Source organism: Eptatretus burgeri, unplaced genomic scaffold, assembly GCF_056783735.1.
Source record: "Eptatretus burgeri isolate ZD-2024b unplaced genomic scaffold, Ebu_testis_v1 Ebu_testis_scaffold_121, whole genome shotgun sequence".
Taxonomy (NCBI): domain Eukaryota; kingdom Metazoa; phylum Chordata; class Myxini; order Myxiniformes; family Myxinidae; genus Eptatretus; species Eptatretus burgeri.
This window is the reverse complement of record NW_028222071.1, coordinates 28,363-48,258: the sequence shown is the minus strand read 5'-3', so window position 1 is coordinate 48,258 and position 19,896 is coordinate 28,363. Positions and strand designations below refer to the sequence as shown.

Below are 19,896 nucleotides of genomic sequence, written 5' to 3'. Positions count from 1 at the left end.
CCGATGTCCAAACACTTGAGCTCAGATGATAACAGAGACAGGTGATCATCCTCTCTTTGGGATAGGACATTCCAGGCACCCACCCGAAGGGACCGCCTCAGGTTAACCCAAGGAGACCGCCGTCTGGTAGACGACATCTCAGCACCACTCCGACACACTCTCCCGCAATCTGACCCAGGGATGTTACCTCGTGGTTTCCCTCCATTTATCAAAGATCGGGGGTCCCGAAGGCTTTGCCCAAATCCCGTCATCCGGTGAGATGATATGGCTGCTCTGCGAAGGGACGCTGTACAGGAGGTACTCCCACGGAGTGGGTTTTCAGATTTTTGCGTTTTTGTGTTTTGCGGAATGAAGGGTTTTACGGTGGCCAGAGTGCAAATCCTGCCACCAACCTCCGAATAAAAAAGCAACCCAACTGCTTGAGGACGTCCGTAGACACAGTTGGGCACGAGATATGGATGGCCATTGGCTCACAAGGAGCTCCTCCGCTCTTTGACAGGTTTTGTTTTTAATCCTGCTGGGTGTCCATATCCAAACACCCTCCTCACCAGAAAACCTGGTGGGGGAGACGGTTTAGTCGCCGACAACCCGACCATGGAACAGGTTAGTACAGGTTTACATGGTACCTGTAGCAGGTCACAGATCTCGCCTGACCTGACATCAGGTCATATAACTGCAGACAATTGAAAATTATCATTCAGTTGAAAATGCTGTCTGATCAGTTTTTGTAAATTATTTGTAAAGGTGGTTGGGGTGAAATTGAATCGTGTCGTCTCATCGGAATTTATATTTTTCATTTTCATGAAAGATGCTTCACGGGACAGGTATGACAAAAAGTAGAACAATGGAGGTGAATGCATGTCTGAGAAATGGTTGAGGACGTGTTCAACACTGGGGGTTTTCCAACTAAAATGGCCACGAGTTTACCAGTCGGCCATCTTTTCATCATAAAGTGAGGAGCACGTGCAAACCATCCTGTACAGACTGTGTTTGTGCCATGTTTGAACAAAATCAGGCCAAACATGTCCGAGATATGGCGGCGGATGGAAAGACGAGACCCAACCTGTAAGCTACCGTTTTGGACCAAGTCCAACGGGGGGTCGAAAAAAACAGCAAGAGAACATGGTGGTAAAATGTTTGTTGTTGTTTCTGGAATGAAGCATGTGATCATACCTTCAGGAAAGACGTTTGAATCGTGTTGGCAATCCTTTCCCAGAAATAGCATGAAAATCCTTGTTGCTTCTCAAGGACGGGACTCTGTGTGAGAGACACAACACCATCAACAATCAAAAATTACTTATTTCAATGAAATGATAAAGATTACAGAGGTCAGAGGGGGAAGTGAGGGGACCACTGTAAATCTGAAATGATTTCTCCTGGATCACCGATCCATTCAAAGTCCGAGTAAACCCACAATGATTTCTCACGTACACTCGTCTTCCCGTGTTGAAAAACGTAAATACAAATGGAAAGTACAAGTTGATTAAGTGAGAGAACATGCTGCCTTGGGTAACACATGGTTTTCCTATTTTCTTACCATAGGAACATGAACACACTTACATTTCCCTGCAAACATGGGTTCTAATAGGGAGATATCTTGTTTGGTAAGTGAGGTCACATGGAGTGATGGAACACACGCTCACACAACGGATGAATGCAAACTCGGAGTCAAAGTACATCACTCAATCTGGATTTACTGGTTTGTCTGTGACCGCCCAGTGTGGAGTACCGCAAGGAAACATCCATGACAAAGTGGGTCACCTGATCAACATCGGGTTATGTGGAGTTTCTTCAACGATTTCCATCGATAACATATGACACAGTAATCATCTCAGCTCAAACCGTGTGAGTGAAATGTGTTTTCGATCTCACGAGAGAGAATCATGTTCTGTCCAGGTGATGTTCTTGTGTGTTGTGTGATCAAAGTGAGTGAAGGAGGAGTTATCTATCTCATGAGATAAAACATTATTTCCACATCTTCATCCTGAGTGGCCTGCTCGCCTCCATTCCCCACTTCTACCTGATTGTTAGGGAGGTGTTTTGTGCTTTATCTCTACTTTTTGTTGAGTTTTACATTCTCTTATAAAACACCTTCTCTGTTTGGTTTTTCTCAACTGTTGCTCATACAGTAAATATGGTAAATGCTATGGAGTGTTACATTACATTATATATGAAGAGGAAGAACTTTTCTGAGCCTCTCCAAGATGTTCTCTGAATATGCTTATAACTTGTGTTTGAGACGTGGACACAAAAAACAGATTGCATCAGACAAAATTATTCTGACACATGCACGCACGTGCACACACACACACACACACACAATTGCTGCAAGGCAATAATGAATGAATGACCACACAAACAGATTAATTTTCAATAAGACAAAATGCTCATGTCCACAATCAAAAGTTTTTTGAGATATTCAAGGAAGAAAGAAACCTTGTCATGTATAGTAATGGCTCTTGATGGTTGAATCAACAATCTCAGATAAAACTCGAAGGAGCAGTGCCACCTGGGCACCCGATGTTGACCAGGGCTCCTGAGGCTACTCTGGTGCCGAATAGACCCTCCTCACAGGCCTACCACAGGAATGGGACAGCAGTGAATGCCGTTGACTTCTGGACAGCAATGGCAATGACAGCTCCAAACTGGGTGCTGGAAAGAGGATTTAAACATGCAATAAAGACAAATTATGACTTGAGCACAATTCTTAATGGCAAAAGTATGAAACTTTAATGATGTGCACGGAGGAAAATATGTCATTGGTTTTGAAAGTTCCACACGAGGTGAAAATTAAATTCATAATTTTATCCAAAGTTTGCAGAATCGTATCTCTGAATCAAGTTAAGATGGAGTCAAATAATAATGAAGTCAATAATGCTGAAGAGTGAAGACAATAACAGTGGGCATGATCAAGACTTCACACATAAACCAATGAAAAGTATGAATGTTATGTAAACAATTATGTATGAAAAGGAAACCTGCAATGGGGCTTCACTGCAACACTTTTGTTCGAGGTGAGTGTTCTGACCCCTTGGTTGCGAGCCTCCTTGCAGTTAAAAATGCACATGACAAACACAGCCGGAGTGGGTCGAAGAGGAATCTACAGGCTGGCCTGAAAGTCACCTTACCCCTCCTCAGTAAAGCATTCATTCTCATTGACTTCACAAATGCTTCACAAGATATCTCATAGGACTTGATGATGAATTACAATGACATTCATTATCCCGCACTTGTGAAGTGAAAGTGGGGTTTAGCGGTCGGTCCCATACGTACATGACTGCATTTTGTTATTCTCTTTTTTCTGGAAACGCTTGCCAGATTGACACAAATTTTTCACCATTGGTGCGATTTCTTATGATGTGGAATGTTTTGATTATAATTGCAATGTCATCGGTCAATTGTGTGGCAGCCATATTGGAATGAAGTAAAATACTTTTAAAATGCTGAAGCTTCAAAATTATGATCTCATAGCGATGAGGAATATCTTCTTCCTCTTTCGGCTTGCTCCCGTTAGGGGTCACCACAGCGGACCAACCGTCTCCATTTTGCTCTATCCGTTCCACCTTCTGAAACCCGTATTTGAGTTAACAACCAACAACACACCAAATACTTCTGGAGTATTATACTTGATCGTCCATCATACCTGAAAGGGAAGAACATTTCTGAGTTTGTCCCACACAGAGATGTCGTGAGGAAATTCCAGCAACTTCTGTTTGAGAGACACGGACACGGACACGGACACGGACAAATCGGAGTCGTTTACACTGAACAATTAACTTCATTTACTTGTTCACTCTGGACGGAATCGAACCCTCACAGAGTGTCAAACATCTGTGGACAAACTACATTTAAATACTTTAAAACGGCCATGTAAATGTTCCTCACCGATTCACTCTCACGTGTTGAAGTTCCGGCAGGTAACTGAGACAACACTCGAAAAAGCACGACAGCACAAAGCCAAGAAAGAGCCGCGTTCTCTCCATCTTGTAAAAATGCTTCAAGTGCGAGAAACGTGTGGGTAACACGATCACAAAGTTCCCACCACTCTCTGACGTCACGCCGAATTGTGACGTCATGGTCAAGGAAGCCGTTCATTTTAAGTTCAAATTAAATCCCAAAATGATGTTTAATTTCAAGTTCGTTCATTAACTAATCGATAATGAGGAACACTCGGCCCGTACACACTCTTTTTGGTTTATATTTCATTATCTCTCCGTTTCCATGATCACATTTCCCATTTAATAATCCTGTTTTACATGATAACATATTCCAATGATGAAGAAATCTCATAATTACGAAGTGAAAACAGATCGTGTGTGAAAAAGGGAGAAATGTTTCTTCAGAGGAAAACGGTTCCGGTTTGATCCGATGGTTTTAAAATCACGTTACCATGGTTACCTGACATTGGAGACAATTTTGGAAATCCTCAACCTCGATAGAAAATTATCATTCAGTTGAAAATACTGTCTGATCAGTTTTTGTGAACTATATGGAAAGGTGGTTGTGGTGAAATTGAATCGAGTCGCTAATCAGAATTTTAGTATTTAGTTTTCATGAAAGATGCTTCATGGCACAGCTATGACAAAATATAGAACAAGAAAGGTGAATACGTTTGAGAAATTATTGAGGACGTGTTCAATGCTGGGATTTTTCCAACGTGCACGTGTACATAATCATGTACATTCTGTGCTTGTGTCAAGTTTGAACAAATCGGTCCATACATGTCCGACATATGGCTGCGGATGGACGGACAGATGCACAGAAAGAATGAGACCCAATCCACCAGCCCCCATTTCCAATGGGGGAAAAAAAGGAAAGAAGAGAAGATCGTCATAAAATGTTTGTTGTTGTTTCTGGAACGAAGCATGTGATAATACCTTCAGGAAAGCCGTGGGAAACATGTTGACAACCCCTCCTCACAAAGACAATAAAAATCCTTGTTCCTTCTCAAGGACGGGATTCGGTGTGAAAGAAACAACAACACCAACAATCAAAAATTACTGATTTCACTGAAATGATCAAGATTACAGAGGTCAGAGGGGGAAGTGAGGGGACCAGTGTAAATCTGTAATGATTCCTCCTGGATCACCGGTCCATTCAAAGACCGAGTAAACCCACAATGATTTCTCACGTACACTCGTCGTCCCATGTTGAAAAACGTAAATACGAATGGAAAGTACAAGTTGTTTAAGTGAGAGAATGTACTGCCTTGGTTAACACATGGTTTTCGGATTTTCTTAGCCTCGGAACACAAACACACTTGTATTTTCCTGTAAACATGGGTTCTAGTAGGCCAATAGGGGGAACTATCTTGTGTGGTCAGTGGGATCACATGGAGACATGAAACACACGCTCACACAACGGATGAATGCAGACTCGGAGAGGCTGGGGAGAGAAGTGGGAGTAGTGTTGTGGTTTTGAGGAGTCCCAAAGAGATCCTCATCATGTTAAATCAGTTATTTGATTGTTATATTAGTTTAACCTCCTTAAGTCCGTGATGATCATTCTAAAGGGGCTATCACACCTTGACGTTTTAGCCAGCGTATGCCAAGGTATCAAAATGTATGTAAAACGCTGGCATACGCTGAACTATTGATGTTTTTTTTAAGTTTTGGGCATATAATAATGTGTTGGACATATGCATAACGTATTAGTAACGTACACAGAACGTTTCAGTCACATATAGATAACTTATACCAACGAATGCTGAGCGTGTTGTCGGCGTTCACAACCTATGCCCAACGATAGTCTAACTTATGCATAGCGCGGCAGCGTATCGCCGACGATCACGTGGCGTAGGCTATTCATAGGCAGCGGCTCGACGATTCAAATCATAACCGCACAAGACATCGAAGTGTGAAGCTGCTGTCACACCTTGACGTTTTAGCCAGCGTATGCAGACGTATGAAAAATTTGCCGAACCAAGCTGGCACACGTCGAATACGTTATGGGTAAGTTTTGCATATGTTTAGAGCACGCTGGCATATGTCATAGTACGCTGGCATACATTGTAGTACGCTGGCATACGTCGTCATACGCCGATTACGTCGAGAAATTTTCAGCATGTTGAAAATTTCTCGACAAACTCGGCGTATGACACACGTTCCGCATACGCTGGCCATAAGTTGTAGGCACGTTACGCGATCGTTGACACACGTCGACACATGTTACTCATAAGTCGAAACACGTCGAGGTCATGGTGAGCGTCAGTGTTCCAGACTCCCTGGTTTGTTTGTTTTTTTCTTCAGTATGACGGTGATGTTGACACTTCGATATCTGGTGCAGTTATGATTTAAATCATTGAGCGGCAGCCTATTAATTTTATTATATTATAACCGCACTCGAAATCGAAGTGTCAACATCACCATCATACCGAAGAAGAAGAGAAAAAAAAAAATAATAAAAAAAAAAAAACAGGGAGTCTGGAACACTCACACTAACCATTACCTTGACGTGTTTCCACTTATTAGTAACTTACAAGTAACGTGTGTCGACATGTGTCAACGATCGCATAACGTGCCGACAACACGTAACTCGTAGGTTAGAAATAGGTTTCGGGTGCACTAAACATTACCTCGACGTGTTTCCACTTATGAGTAACTTTCAAGCAACGTGTGTCGACGTGTGTCAACGATCGCGTAACGTGCCTGCAACTTATGGCCAGCGTTATACAGAACGCGAGTCATATGCTGGCATACGTCGAAAAATTTCAAGCATGGAAAATTTGTCTAACAGCTCGGCGTACTCCGATGTATACTCGGCGTATACAGAATGGACATTACAGGGACTTTCATGAAGGAAAGCAGGGAATTTGAAGGAGGTGGGTTTGGAGTGGATTGAGGGGGGTAGAAAAGATAGAGGATTTGGATGGGGGACGATCGGAAGTGGTGGTAAACAGCCGTTGTGAAGGCCTGGAGGGAAGAATGGGTTTGAACAGAGTGAGGTAGTTTATTACAAAGGCAGGGAAAAAGAGGAATGAAAGAGTGAAGGTGAGCAGTCATTCGTGATTTTGGTAATATTTCCAGAAGGGGGTTGTTGGCGGACCTTGAGCGCCCTGCGTAAATATGGCAGGGACAAATCGCAGACACAGTGGGGGGGGGGGGGGGCGAGACCGGAGAGGTGGTGGTCGAAGACAGAGAGACCACTGACCTGCCGGTGTTGAGAGAGTGAGAGGCCCAAAGACTCAGTTTCATCACAGGAGATGCCAATGATCTGAAATGCCTTGGTTTCCACAGCGTGAAGCCGAGAAAGGAGGGAGGCAGGAGCACCAGCCCAGAGGGGAGAGCAGTACTCCATCAGGCTGCGGACGAAAGCTTTGTATGTGGTCAGGAGCTCAGGTGGGCCGAGGAAGGACTTTGCACGATGGAGGATTCCCAGTCGACGACTGGCTTTGGAGGCCAGGTTGTAAATGTGGCTTTCCCAGGAAAGATCATGGCAGATAGTGAGACCCATAAGATTGAAAGAAAGGACTTCTTCCAGAGGATTGCTGAGGAAGTGGATGGAGGGGGTTCCAAACGGTCCTTTCGGAGAGACATAGTGAGAGTGTGAGATTTGTCCGGATTGAAAGATATGTTCCACGTGTTGGACCAGTTTTAGATTTTACCCAGATCTGCAGAAGCGAAGAAGCTGCTGCTTGCCGGTCTGAGGGTTGACAGATGGTACAACAGAGGGTGGAGTCATCAGCAAAGAGATAAAGAGGATTTTCTGGAGTCGGCTAGATCGTTGATGAAAACCAGAAAAAGAACAGGGCCCAGAAAGCTGCCTTGGGGAACTTCAGAATTGACATGGAGAGGAGATGAAAGGATTCTATTGAGTGCCACATGTTGGTTATGAGAGTTGAGAAAGTGTAACAATGTCGCCACTTCTGGAGTTGACCTTGGATGCCAGATGTAGAGAGTTTGAAGAGTAAGACTGCATGCCAGACTGTATCAAAAGCATGTTATCTGTCCAGAGAGCTGACCTGATGTCATGTCTGACATTGAGAGCCTCGATTCATTGTTTGATGAGTAGTCGTACCACATCCAAGGTTGAGTGACGTGGTCTGAAACCATATTCGTGATTTGAGATGAAGTTTTTTGAGAAATGTAAGAATTGTCTCTAACCTGCGATGACGGATTCCCGGACTTTGTTGATAATTGGAAGTAAACTGATGTCTGTAATAAAGTTGATCAGTTTTTTCACCTTCTTTCCTGCACCACCGAGGGTGAAGGAGGTTATGTTTTCACCCCTTTCTGTGTGTTTGTCTGTTTGTCTGCAGGACATCTCAAAAAAGTTGTGGATGGATTCGGATGTAATTTTGTGGACAGGTTGAGTAATTTTGTGGACACAAGGACAAACTGATTCGACTTTGGTGAAAATCCAAATCTGATCTGTATACGAGAATTATTTAATTTTTTAAGTTTTTCTTCACCATTGAGAGATAGTGCCAAAAACAATATGTCGCAAGATATTTCAAAAAGCCATTGGGCCCAATATGTTCTCGTATATCAGGCATTGAGTGGCAGAGGTTTGCGCTGCACTGAGTGCAGTGCCGGATTAACCATGAAGCAGACAAAGCACGTGCCTTTGGGCCACCCAAAAATTATTTTCACATTAAATATTTGTCTTTTTTTGTATAAAATATTTTGTTCTTGAATCGGTTCATCTTTTGTGTGGGGTCGATTTCCATGAGCCCGAGATCTCATTTAAAATTTTCAGGCCATTCTCTAAAATTTCAAAATGTGCCTTCGGGCCAGCCGAGGCTTAATCCGGCACTGACTGAGTGCCCCTTCTTGTGATGTAATGCAGTGATTTCTTCACTTCAGATGGTGTTTAAAATGTCCTTTCCTTCGCATGACAGTAAAGTGAGGATTTTTTTTTTTTTACTTTAAAGGTGTTTAAAGCGCGTTTCCCTTCTATTTGGCAGCATGAAATGAAAATACTTTTTTTCTTCAAATTGTATGATAGAATAAACATGGGGGTGATAATTCCATTGCCAACCCGGATACCGATGTTGAAAGGAATCAAGGTCATGTCATGGTCCACCACCATGTTAAATTTGACGTCAATCGGATAAGGAGTTGGCGAGTTCGAACCCAGAAACCAAAATGTTGACTGATGGACGGATGGACGGACGCACAGAAGTAAAGATAGACTTGCACATCCATTTGATCAATGGTCTGGTTGGATGCACGCAATAATACTCGACATAACCCGATGTTCATCGGGCGACACAACTTGTCATTATATATTTCCATGTGGTACTCCACCCTCGGCGGTCACAGACAATTCAGGAAATCCAATTTCACTGATACATGATGTTTTTTTTATACTTGTCATGCAGAAGCTTCAAAGTTTTTTGGAGCGGCTCTTTCAAGGATTGCTCAACCTCATTCCCTCCTTAAAGGTATGATGTTATGGTTTCCACTCAGTACATTTTTTGATAATATTGGGGTAAAAGTTTACGACACAACATATGTTGTGGTGGACGTCACTTCTGGATAACTCCGAAAGGACAGCTTGTCTTTAAGAGACCACGGACGCTATTTACAACTCGCTACCGCTATATATATGTATATATATATATATATATATATATATATATATATATATATATATATATATCTATATATATATATATATATATATGTATATGTATATGTATATGTATATGTATATGTATATGTATATGTATATGTATATATATATATATATATATAGATATATATATATCTCTATATCTCTATATCTCTCTCTATCTCTATCTCTATCTCTCTCCACACTTTGGTGTCCGTCAGCGAAGCGAAGGGTATATTTGCGAGTTATATCATAAAAATTGTTCGGTGTGATGTTGCATTCACCAATTTATACACCACTTGAAATGTAAATCTCGAAACTATACTTTATATCAAATGGAAAATTATTAATACTAAATTTTTCGGGAATTTGAGGGAGGCGACTTTACCCCTTAATTTTCCACACAATGTATTGACTGCAGGCGGTTGGATTTCAGTTGTGTGGAAAATAATACAGTAAAAAACGTCACTGAACTGCAGAAAGACCGGAGAGATGAGGTGTGAATTATGTCGCCACCAAGCGCCATCTTGGTACGCTCTCTCGGGGTCGCAGATATATTTTAACTCGTGTCATAAATTCTCGGTGGATATTGAACGTTAATTTTATGTTGAAAATCAAAGTCGATATGAACACTTTCTCACATAAAAATAACGCAACGTGGGCCGCAGTGAATCATTCACTGGACCGAGCAACATGGCGGCATGAACGCAGACATGGGGATCAGCGAAGGCGACACAAAGGTGTTTGCAACGTGAACAGCAATAACACTTCCAGTCTGAAATGCAGTTCCAGGAACCATGAACACAGAAATCGCTGTGTTGAAAGTGAAGATTCCAATTTTTCAGAAAAGGCTTCTCAGCCACAAATATGCATGAAAACTACTCAGAATAATTTTTGTTCAGAAAATAATTTTTGATGAGGTGTACATGTATTTTTTGCTGATTTTAGATATAAATCCTGTTGCAAATCTCAGGGTGCGATATGTGAGGGGGGGTCCAAACGATCTGCCACACTCTTCATCTTCGGTCGTTTTGGGTCGTGGCAACATGCTTTATTCCCCCACACAGATCACCACCCCCCCCTAAAAAAAATGTATTGTGTTAGGAGGGGGTAGAGGATTTCAAAAAATTTCCGAAATTTTGGTACGTAATATGTGGATGTCCATAGACATTGTTGCGAGATGTGGCGACGGACTGAGCTGAACTGAGAAGAAGGGGTGCTCCAATGTCAGGTAACCATGGTAACGTGATTTTAAAACCATCCAATCAAACCGGAACCGTTTTATCCTGAACAAACATTTTTTCGTTTTCACGTCATAATTTCGAGATTTCTTTGTCATCAGGGTAATAAAAGAGGACTAAACGTGCGAGATTACTTTATCCCTCGACATTGACATCAGAAGACTCTTCATGCGCACATTCCGTTTGCTCATCTCAACTCTGGTGAGGTGAAAAAAATTCAAGCTGGATCCAGACAGTCTTTTTGTTTCTGTTTAAAGCCTCTTCATTTTGTCGCATTTGCAAGTTCCACTTTCGTGGTGCCGAATATATCCGTCGGCCATAGTCAAGAATAAAAAAACGACAAATAAGAGCAAAACGAAGAACTGCAAGCATCAGGATGCTCGATAACTCACAAGAAAGAAAGAGGGTGCCAGTATGTTCATACTCAGCACGAACGTTACTCCACCCATCAGCCAGACGATAGCGGCGACGCCTGTGATGTGATCACATGGTTGCCACGCTCGCTGTTGACGATCACTGTCCGGCAGCGTGCCAGTTGCCTTCGCTCACGATGTGTTCAGCCTTCCTGCACATGTCAAGTCACATAATTAAGACTGGAAGAAGAAAAAAAAAAGACCCGTATCTTGCCAAAAGGTGACCACGTGTGACTTCTTTAAGGTCACACTGAGGTGAACAGAGCTGCTATCCACCAGGAGCGACTCCTTGAGGAACATCTGCCTACGAGAGATTCCGATGAGAATCGTTCTGCAGAGTAACCATGAAAAATAAGCGTTTGCCTCATAACGTCACCAAATGACGTCATAATGTCTCAAGCTTGACATATCTAGAAAGCATGACATATCTCGAGGTGTTCAATTTGAGGTACAAAACGATATGGTTCTTAAAACTTGAAAATTTGACCTTGGGGTCAAATATGTTTGACCTCAAGCACCAACCATGAAGGTCAAGGCCGATCGCCACCAAAAATTAATCAGCTGAGCGCCAGACCATGAACTATATTCCCATGAAGTTTGAAGACTATCCGATCAAAATTACTCAAAAAAATAAGAGTTTCGTCGACTCCCCTGATTTGCGACAAAGTGACCTTGACCTTCAAAATTTTATGCGCTGAAAGGGACCTCTATAGGCCTCTGATATGCGAAGTTACAAAAATTTCCAATGATAACTGTGCTCTGCAGAGTGATTTATACGTGATTGCAGACAAAAAATAAAATAAAAACATATGAAGGTCAAGGCCAATCGCCACCAAAAATTAATCAGCTGAGCACCAGACCATGAACTATATTCCCATGAAGTTTGAAGACGATCCGATCAAAATTACTCAAAAAATAAGGGTTTCGTCGACTCCCCTGATTTGCAACAAAGTGACCTTGACCTTTGACCTTCAAAATTTTATGCACTGAAAGGGACCTCTATAGACCTCTGATATGCGAAGTTACAAAAATTTCCAATGATAATTGTGCTCTGCAGAATTTTTTATACATGATTACAGACAAATAAAAAACAAAAAAAAACAAACAAAAAAAACATACAAGCTGACTAACATATCTTGCAAAAACTTCGTTTTGGCAAGATAATAAATAAAAAACGGCGTCAGATATTTTCGTAGGCCAAGGCCTGGGCCTCACGGGCCAAGTGGTTAATCCGGCCCTGACCACGTGTATATGCCGAAGGGAGAATGATGAGGCGATCAATTAGGCAGGTAAAGGCAGACGTTGGGAGAGGGGGTATTACGAAACGATTTACAGCTCACCGCGGATTAACATAACGTAAAGGACGGACACGACGGCCCTTTCAAACTCGAAAGGAAGCCGGGAGGACGCGCGATGACGTCAACGCGCACATGCAAAAGCATTACGTAACTCAACGTGCGTCACGTGACGAGCCGTGACGCAGCGGACGAAATATTTTTATACAATCTTAAAATGTCTATTTTGTCCCGGAATTCTTACAGAAACCTGTAAAGCGTGTTCTAAAACCCTCAAAAATGTAAACATTAATCTCCCAGACCCCAACAGTAAGCATTTCCTCAAGGAGACAATTCTCGGCTTTCTCCCGTGTCTGCCAGAATCCGCGGCATCCCCGGCACCACAACCACCCCACGCACTCGATGCATTTTCCTCATTAAACGTGAATTTTACGTCGAATTCGCTTTATTTCAGTGTCGATCAACATTCTGCAGCATGAAAGATGGAAACATTATTGAATTTGAAGTGAAGACAGAATTGAAACGGACGCGCGGACGAGACACGGCACCCAACCAAAGTCTCATAAAACATCCGATTTTTACCAGAAATTCGACAACCGAGTGTTCGGCATACTGAGCCATTACCAAATGCAAACAGAATTGCGATCCAAGTTAAAACGGACTCGTAACGTCGACCGAAGCAAAAATTTCAATTCTCCACAGGAATTCACGCAATTATTTAATTTTTTTTAAAATCAAACTCATAAAATGCGATTTCAAAGCCATCCACCAACAATCTTTACATAACCCGACGGCTTAGCAAGTCAGGCATGTGATGATAACCTTTATTGGGATGAAAAATGACTTTTAAACACCCTCTTTATCGAAAACGCGCCGCGGCCTACAACTAGGCAAGGCGCCGTCGGCCATGCGCGTCGTGCGCCCTTCGCTTGAAACACTCATATTTGCACAAATCGAACGCAAATATCACATTTGACCAATTCTAACACCAAATCCCAGCAAACCTACCTTATCAGGGCCCGCCGTTTACCCGCGCGTCGATGAATCTCATCACTTCGACATTCAGAGCCCTGGGCAGAATTCACATCGCGTCCACACTCGATCGCCGGCCATCGCGATGCTCTGTTTTAATTTTCAACAGTCGGAATCCCCTTGTCCGCACCGGTTCTCAGGCGACTGTCGGTCGCCGGCCGAGGCGCGCGCGCCCACACGAGCCTCGCACCATCAAACCTTTGCCCGACGACCGAGCCTCGGGAGACTCGGAAGCGGGCGTGGGACGCGGCGGGTCCAGCAGACCGCGCGCGCCGCAGCGAGGCAACGGCTCACGTTAGCAACAGTCCCTCACGCTCCCGGACCACCGCCGGGCCGATCCGGCCCAGGATGCCCGACGCCGACGCCCCGCGAGCGGGTACGGGCCCGCCGGCGCAAAGGCGGGGATCGATGGCGCGCGCCGACACGCGACCGCGCCCGGGACAGCGACGAGACTGACCGAAGCGTCTCGCCCGCCCCCCGCCGAGACGCTCCCCCCTCCGCAGTCGCACGTTCGACCCCCGACGGGACGCGTAGACGACGGGCGTTGCGGCCAAGCTCCCGCCGCGAACCCCCCCCCCCCGCACCCCCAAGAAGGAGGGGGGGGAGAAAGCGACGGAAACGCGACAGCAGAACGCGGGTCGCCGCGCGCCACACGGAACCCTCGACAACGGTGGAGGAAAGACGCCCGAGCGGGGGGTGGGGCGGGACGGCCCCGTACGGCACCCCGCACACAACGCCCCGGACGGCAGGAGCGAACGGCGCGGCCGAACGCACCGTCCACGCCGGCGGTAGAACCCGACGCCACGCCGCGTGGAGCCGGCGGACCGGGCGACGGGCCGGGAGCCCCGGGAAACGGAGGCTCGCCCGACCGCGAGCGCGTTCCCGTCGACCGCTTCGCACCCCGGCTCGACCGACCCAGCCCTCAGAGCCAATCCTTGTCCCGGAGTCACCGATCCGGCTTGCGAACTTCACTTTCCCACATTGTTCCATCGCACCAGAGGCTGTTCACCTTGGAGACCTGCTGCGGATATGGGTACGGCCCAGAGCGAGATTCAGTCATCGCACCCGGATTTTCAAGGGGCGGCGAGGGCCCGCCAGACGCCGCAGGAGCCACGACGCTCTGCAGGGCGCGGTCCCCTATCTCGGGTAAAACCCATTCCAGGGCGCCTGTCCCTTCACGAAGAAAAGAAAATTCTTCCAGGCACCCCCCGCCGTCTCCAGGCGCGCTTTGCGTTACTGCAACGTTGGGCCGCCACGACGAGCACAAAGTGCAAGCACGCGAACCATCCCCTGACCTTTCTCCGCACTCTGGGTTCGGGGATCTGAGCCCGATTCCCTTTCGCTCGCACCGGGGCGGATGGGAGCCCATCGCCCAACATCGTCCGCAAGGTCTTCGCCCGTCACTTCGGACCGACTCACCCATGTCCAAGCGCTGTTCACATAGAACCCTTCTTCATCTCGGCCTTCAAAGTCTCTCGTTTGAATATTTGCTCCTACCACCAAGATCTGCACCCAGGGCGGCTCCACCCGGGCCCACGCCCAAGGCTTCAGCGCCACCGCGGTGGTCCTCCTCCTACTCGTCGCGGCGTAGCGCACGGACCGTGCTCCGCATGACGGCGACGAGCGAAGGAACGGTACATCGCCTCCGACGGCCGGGTATAGGTCCGACGCTCGAGCGCCATACATTTTCAGGGCCAGTTGATTCGGCAGGTGAGTCGTTACACACTCCTGAGCGGATTCCAACTTCCATGGCCACCGCCCTGCTGTCTCGACCAACCAACACCTTTTGCCAGGGCTCCGATGAGCGTTCGCGTTCGGCGCCTTAACCCGGCGTTCAGTTCATCCCGCAGCGCCAGTTCTGCTTACCAAAAGTGGCCCACTGGGCAGCTCGCATTCTTCGCCCACGCGCCGCGCGCGCTCAGCTCCGAAGCTGCGAGCCGGGCGTCTTACCCATTCAAACTTTAAGAATAGGTTGAAGCCGTTTCGGCCCCAATGCCTCTCGTCTGTCGCTTTTCCGGATAAAACTGTGCATCCAGCGAGAGCTCCAGCTATCCTGAAGGAAACTTCGGAGGGAACCAGCTACGACATCGTTCAATTGGTCTTTCGCCCCTCCGCCTGGGTTGTAGAATCGATTTGCACATCAGAACCGCTGCGGCCCTCCACCAGGGTTTCCCCTGGCTTCGCCCTACCTGAGCGTAGCTCACCGTCTTTCGGGGACCAACAAATACGCTGTGGCTCCGTCCGCCTCCGCCGCCTCGCGCCGGACGGAGAGCTCAGGCCGGCAGTGCGCCTCGCCCCTGCAATGGTGGCGAGGATCCCGCCCGACGGTGTCGCACGCGAGCACGAGGGGTGCCCTCACCGCTTGCCGACGGTTCGGGCCGAAACGGCGCGAGACGAGACGAGAGGGTGCCCACGGAGAGAGGAAGCACGAGGCCACTTGACCCCAGGAGCACCAAGCTCACACCCGCACCCGCACTGCCCGACCCGGCCGCCGAGCGGATGGGGCGCCTTGACCCGACCGCGCGCGCACCGCACACTTTCATTGCGCCTCCGGGGTTTCGTTCGAGCCCTTCGACTCGCGCACGTGTTTCAAGACGGGTCTGGTGGGATTCCGACCCTCGCCGCAGACCCCGAGCGCCGGGGACTGCACCAACGCGCGAAGAAGATGCGCGGCCGGGAAAACCGGACGGGCCCCAGAGGACCCGAGCCCCCCCGAAGGGCCCCGACCGATGCACGAAGCCTTCGGCGCGCCGGCCACACGGACGCGGAAACAGCCCCTGCCGGAGGCGCGCAGCACCGCGGCGCCGCACCGCGGTCGACGATGCACTGAGAACAGTTTTTTATTTATTTATTTTTGTATACCTTGTCGAGGCGAGTGTGAGAGCTAACCACTGATCTCTACTACTGGATCGGTCACGTCCACAGCGATTGTATACGGAGGAGTGAAATCACCGGAAGTTCACTTTCCGCCATCTTGTCTCCCCCAAAACATCACTGCAGCGAATACGAAAACAGCAGACTGGCAGTTAGAAATCTCCAAATGCAAGCAATAAACTTTGCATGTAACTCATGCAAAATTTTATTCGTTGGTGTCATGAACTTGTGAAAATCACAAACCTCATGTGACCGTGAGAGAATGTCACTTTGCGTGGTTTAATCACCTTTCACATCTGAGCGCTGAAAGGGAACGTTGACATTTCACATTTTTATGTGTTAAGTGTATTTTGTGATGTCATACACACGGTGATTAAACGCAGGTGGTGACCTTTCGGCTCATCATACCTGCACCACATCAACACAAGAAAATTCCGGACTTTTTTTTCCAGCTTCCAGAGGAGTGGGCATGGCTTGGGTTAGAAAAAAAAAAATCAACCACACAACACCCCTTGACAAGACCCACCCTCATCAACACTCTGCAGACATGCACATAATCATCCATCAATGTTCAAACTTGCAAAAAGACCTGCAAACATCCCGCTACCCCTCTCTCTCTCTGTCGAGTGCAACCTGTGGCTGCTGGTTGCATCATTGGTTGGGATGCGGCTGTGCCGCTGTTGCAGTGTCCCCCTTTCCAGTACACTGGTACTCATTTTGCCGACCTCGGAAGGATGACAGGCTGAGTCAACCTCCTGGTGTATATTAATTCAGCGGCAAATGGGGCTTGAACTCAGGACCCTAGGATCCCAAGCCGCCACCCGAACCACGAAGCCAACACCAGGCATTTTCCTCTACCCCTCAATCTCCATAACTTCCAGGTTCCTATCCAATTCCAATTTAAACCCATCTACTGTTTCTGTCACCAATTCCTTTCAAGGGAGACCGTTCCATGCATTTACGACTCTTTGAGTGAAAGACCCCTACCTCACTACCTTCTTAACTCAACTCTTCTTTACTCTCAATCAATGCCCCTGGTGCGATCACTGTGTCTACTCTGCTGAATAATTCTTCTGCACTTATTTTGTCGATGCCCTTCAATACCTTAAACATCTCAATCATATCGCCTCGTAACTTCTTTCTTTCTATGGCATAAAGCCCTGTCTCCATCAACTGCTCCTCAGCTGAGTCGAGTGAAGCCCGGAATCAATCTGTTCGCCCTGCGTTGAACCCTTCGACATGGCAGCGATGTCCTTCCTGAGTTGTGGTGACCAAAACTGCACACAATATTCTAGATTGGCCCTCACTAAATTCCTGGGCTATGTTAACAACTCTTTTGATATATAATTGATCCCCCTCCAAATACAACTGAAAACTAGTATAAATTTGCTTCACATTTTGCTGCCTGACACTGTGCTGCCTGCTTACCTCTCATATCTCTTCCCACCCCGAGATCCTTATCCCATGTGACACACTCCAACATTACCCCTTGTATCCTGTAATCTCAATTTATGTTGTTCTTCGGAAGAAATTCTTCCCCATCCCCAACACCTTATACTTGCTCAGGTTAAATTACATTCTCCAATCTTTTGCCCAATCTATGAGAGTATCAACACTTTCCTGAATCTGCTCACCACCCCCTCTGATATCCACCTTCCCTCCAAGCTTTGTGTCATCTGCCAATTTGGAAAACCTCTTCACCCCTATCTCCAAATCATTGATGTAAATAATTAATAGTGTTACGACTGTGGAAATTGGCAGAACACCATATAGGTTCTTAGTTAGTTATGCCGATAAGTTCGTGTTCAGTTAGGTTTCCCCACCGTTGTTTAATGGGTTTTATTCGTGTCACAGGGCTGCGATTCTTTGAGATAGTGTTTTTCTTTTCCTATCGTTATTTTGGACCAACCACATTTCAACCTCAAACAACAACGCCAACCACGCCACCATCACCACAGCCAAATCACCACAACCAACGTCGCTCTCGACCACCGCTTCGCGGCGGTCTCCACACGCCAAACCACAGCCCTCTCCGTTAAATGTAAACTGTCTTGACGAAGCAAAGGAAAGAACCAGAGGAGTTCCGATGGCGAGCGGATTATCCTGCCTGATTCTCCCTGGACCTGCACCAATTCTGATTCTCTCGGCTCCCGCGAGGCGCGCGGGGAGGGGGGCGAGAGGGCACGCCCCTTTTCTGGAAGGTTCCCGCAGGTTCTCGAAGGAGGGCGAGGCGAGAGCGGAGGGGCGTGGCGTGAGCAATATAAGGGTGTGCAGAACGCCAGGTCTGGCAGCTCGTGTGTTTTTCTCGTCGGCTTGGAGTTGTGAGTTCGTGAGCTCATGAGCTTGTGGGTGTTTTTCAAGAGCTCGTGGTTTTTTTTTTTTCTTCGTGGTGGCAGCTCGTGAGCTCGTGTGGTTTTTTTCGTGGTGGCTGCTCGACTTCTTTGTGGGACCAGGAACATGGACGGGAGGCGCCGCTTTGCCACCTCTGGCGTGCAAGCCTGCGCATCCGTTTGGAGAGCGTGGCTGTTCTTGCTGCCGTGGGGGGACGGACGCCACTACTCGCCCACAATCACACCGAGAGGGTGCAGGTAACCTGCAACGGTCTCGTGGGATTCGTTCAGTCTGCCAAGTCCCACGCCATAAAGGCCCACGGGCCCCGTCTGACCCCCCTGTCTCTGGGAGTGGTCTTTTTATTGGGGTTTTGCTTTCGAATGAATGTTGGTGGCGCCGTGTCTTGTGAAGTAAAACTGTTTAGTGGCTGTACATAAATTGCTTATAGTCGGTTGTCGTGCTTTCGCTTTATTTGCTTCCATACCTGCATGATTGACTGTATATGTGTATTGAAATAAATGTGTTTGTGTGAATGTAACCCGTTCGTCGCGTCCTCCTTTCTCCCCATTGAAATGCCATCTTGCATTGCGGAATAATAGTTGGGGTCGTTAAATACCCGTTAAATAGAATCGGATCCGGTGAGGTCGGGCGATAATACCCGCTCGGTTATCACTGCAGACTGGAAAGGACCGCTTGGGTGGTTCGTGTCCAAGCCGACCTGCGCCGAAGTACGGTCTCCCGGTAGGCTACCCGTGCGGGTACTTTGGTATATCGATATTCGGCGATTGACCCTATTCTGCGCGGGTAGAAAATTGGCTTGGCCGTGGTGGGGTTGAAGACCCACCCGTGACAGGGTTCCGGCGTTGTTCCGGAAGGTCACGACTGAATTGTCCGTCCGGTGGGCGAGCGACTACTTTAAGTGGGAAGCGGCCGTTCGCACGCTGGTTGACGCGAATTTGAAACAATAGTAATGGTCCGAGTCCCGATCCCTGAGTACATATAAAGTTGACAACATTAAGAGAAGAAAGAGGGGTGGGATGGAAGGGATCCATGGTGTAAGGGAGGGAAGTGACTGACGGGGCGAGTCTGATGGGGGTGGGGGGGTTCCTTCCCACACTCCTCCAAATGGTAGGGGAATGTTTATTTAACTTGAAG

The 19,896-nt window shown here is 47.0% G+C and overlaps 1 protein-coding gene and 1 pseudogene across 3 annotated transcripts in view; both read right to left on the bottom strand.

Annotated features, from left to right (window-relative positions):
• Positions 1 to 13,490, bottom strand: part of LOC147007539 (uncharacterized) — a 32,815-nt gene extending 19,325 nt beyond the window's left edge. The window contains exons 1-3 of one of the 3 annotated variants that reach the window (XM_085866971.1): positions 11,189 to 13,490; positions 3,644 to 3,709; positions 1,174 to 1,257 (exon numbers count right to left, since the gene is read on the bottom strand). In XM_085866971.1, the coding sequence (XP_085723097.1) occupies positions 1,174 to 1,257; positions 3,644 to 3,709; positions 11,189 to 11,245 (207 nt within the window). In that variant the 5' untranslated portion in view covers positions 11,246 to 13,490. Of the gene's footprint in view, positions 1 to 1,173; positions 1,258 to 3,643; positions 3,710 to 3,885; positions 6,280 to 11,188 lie in introns of those variants that run through there. The other 2 variants (XM_085866969.1, XM_085866970.1) reach the window with 2 other exon arrangements.
• A 1,038-nt stretch (positions 13,491 to 14,528) lies between these two features.
• LOC147007538 (28S ribosomal RNA) lies at positions 14,529 to 15,790 on the bottom strand (annotated as a pseudogene).
• Positions 15,791 to 19,896: the final 4,106 nt, after the last annotated feature.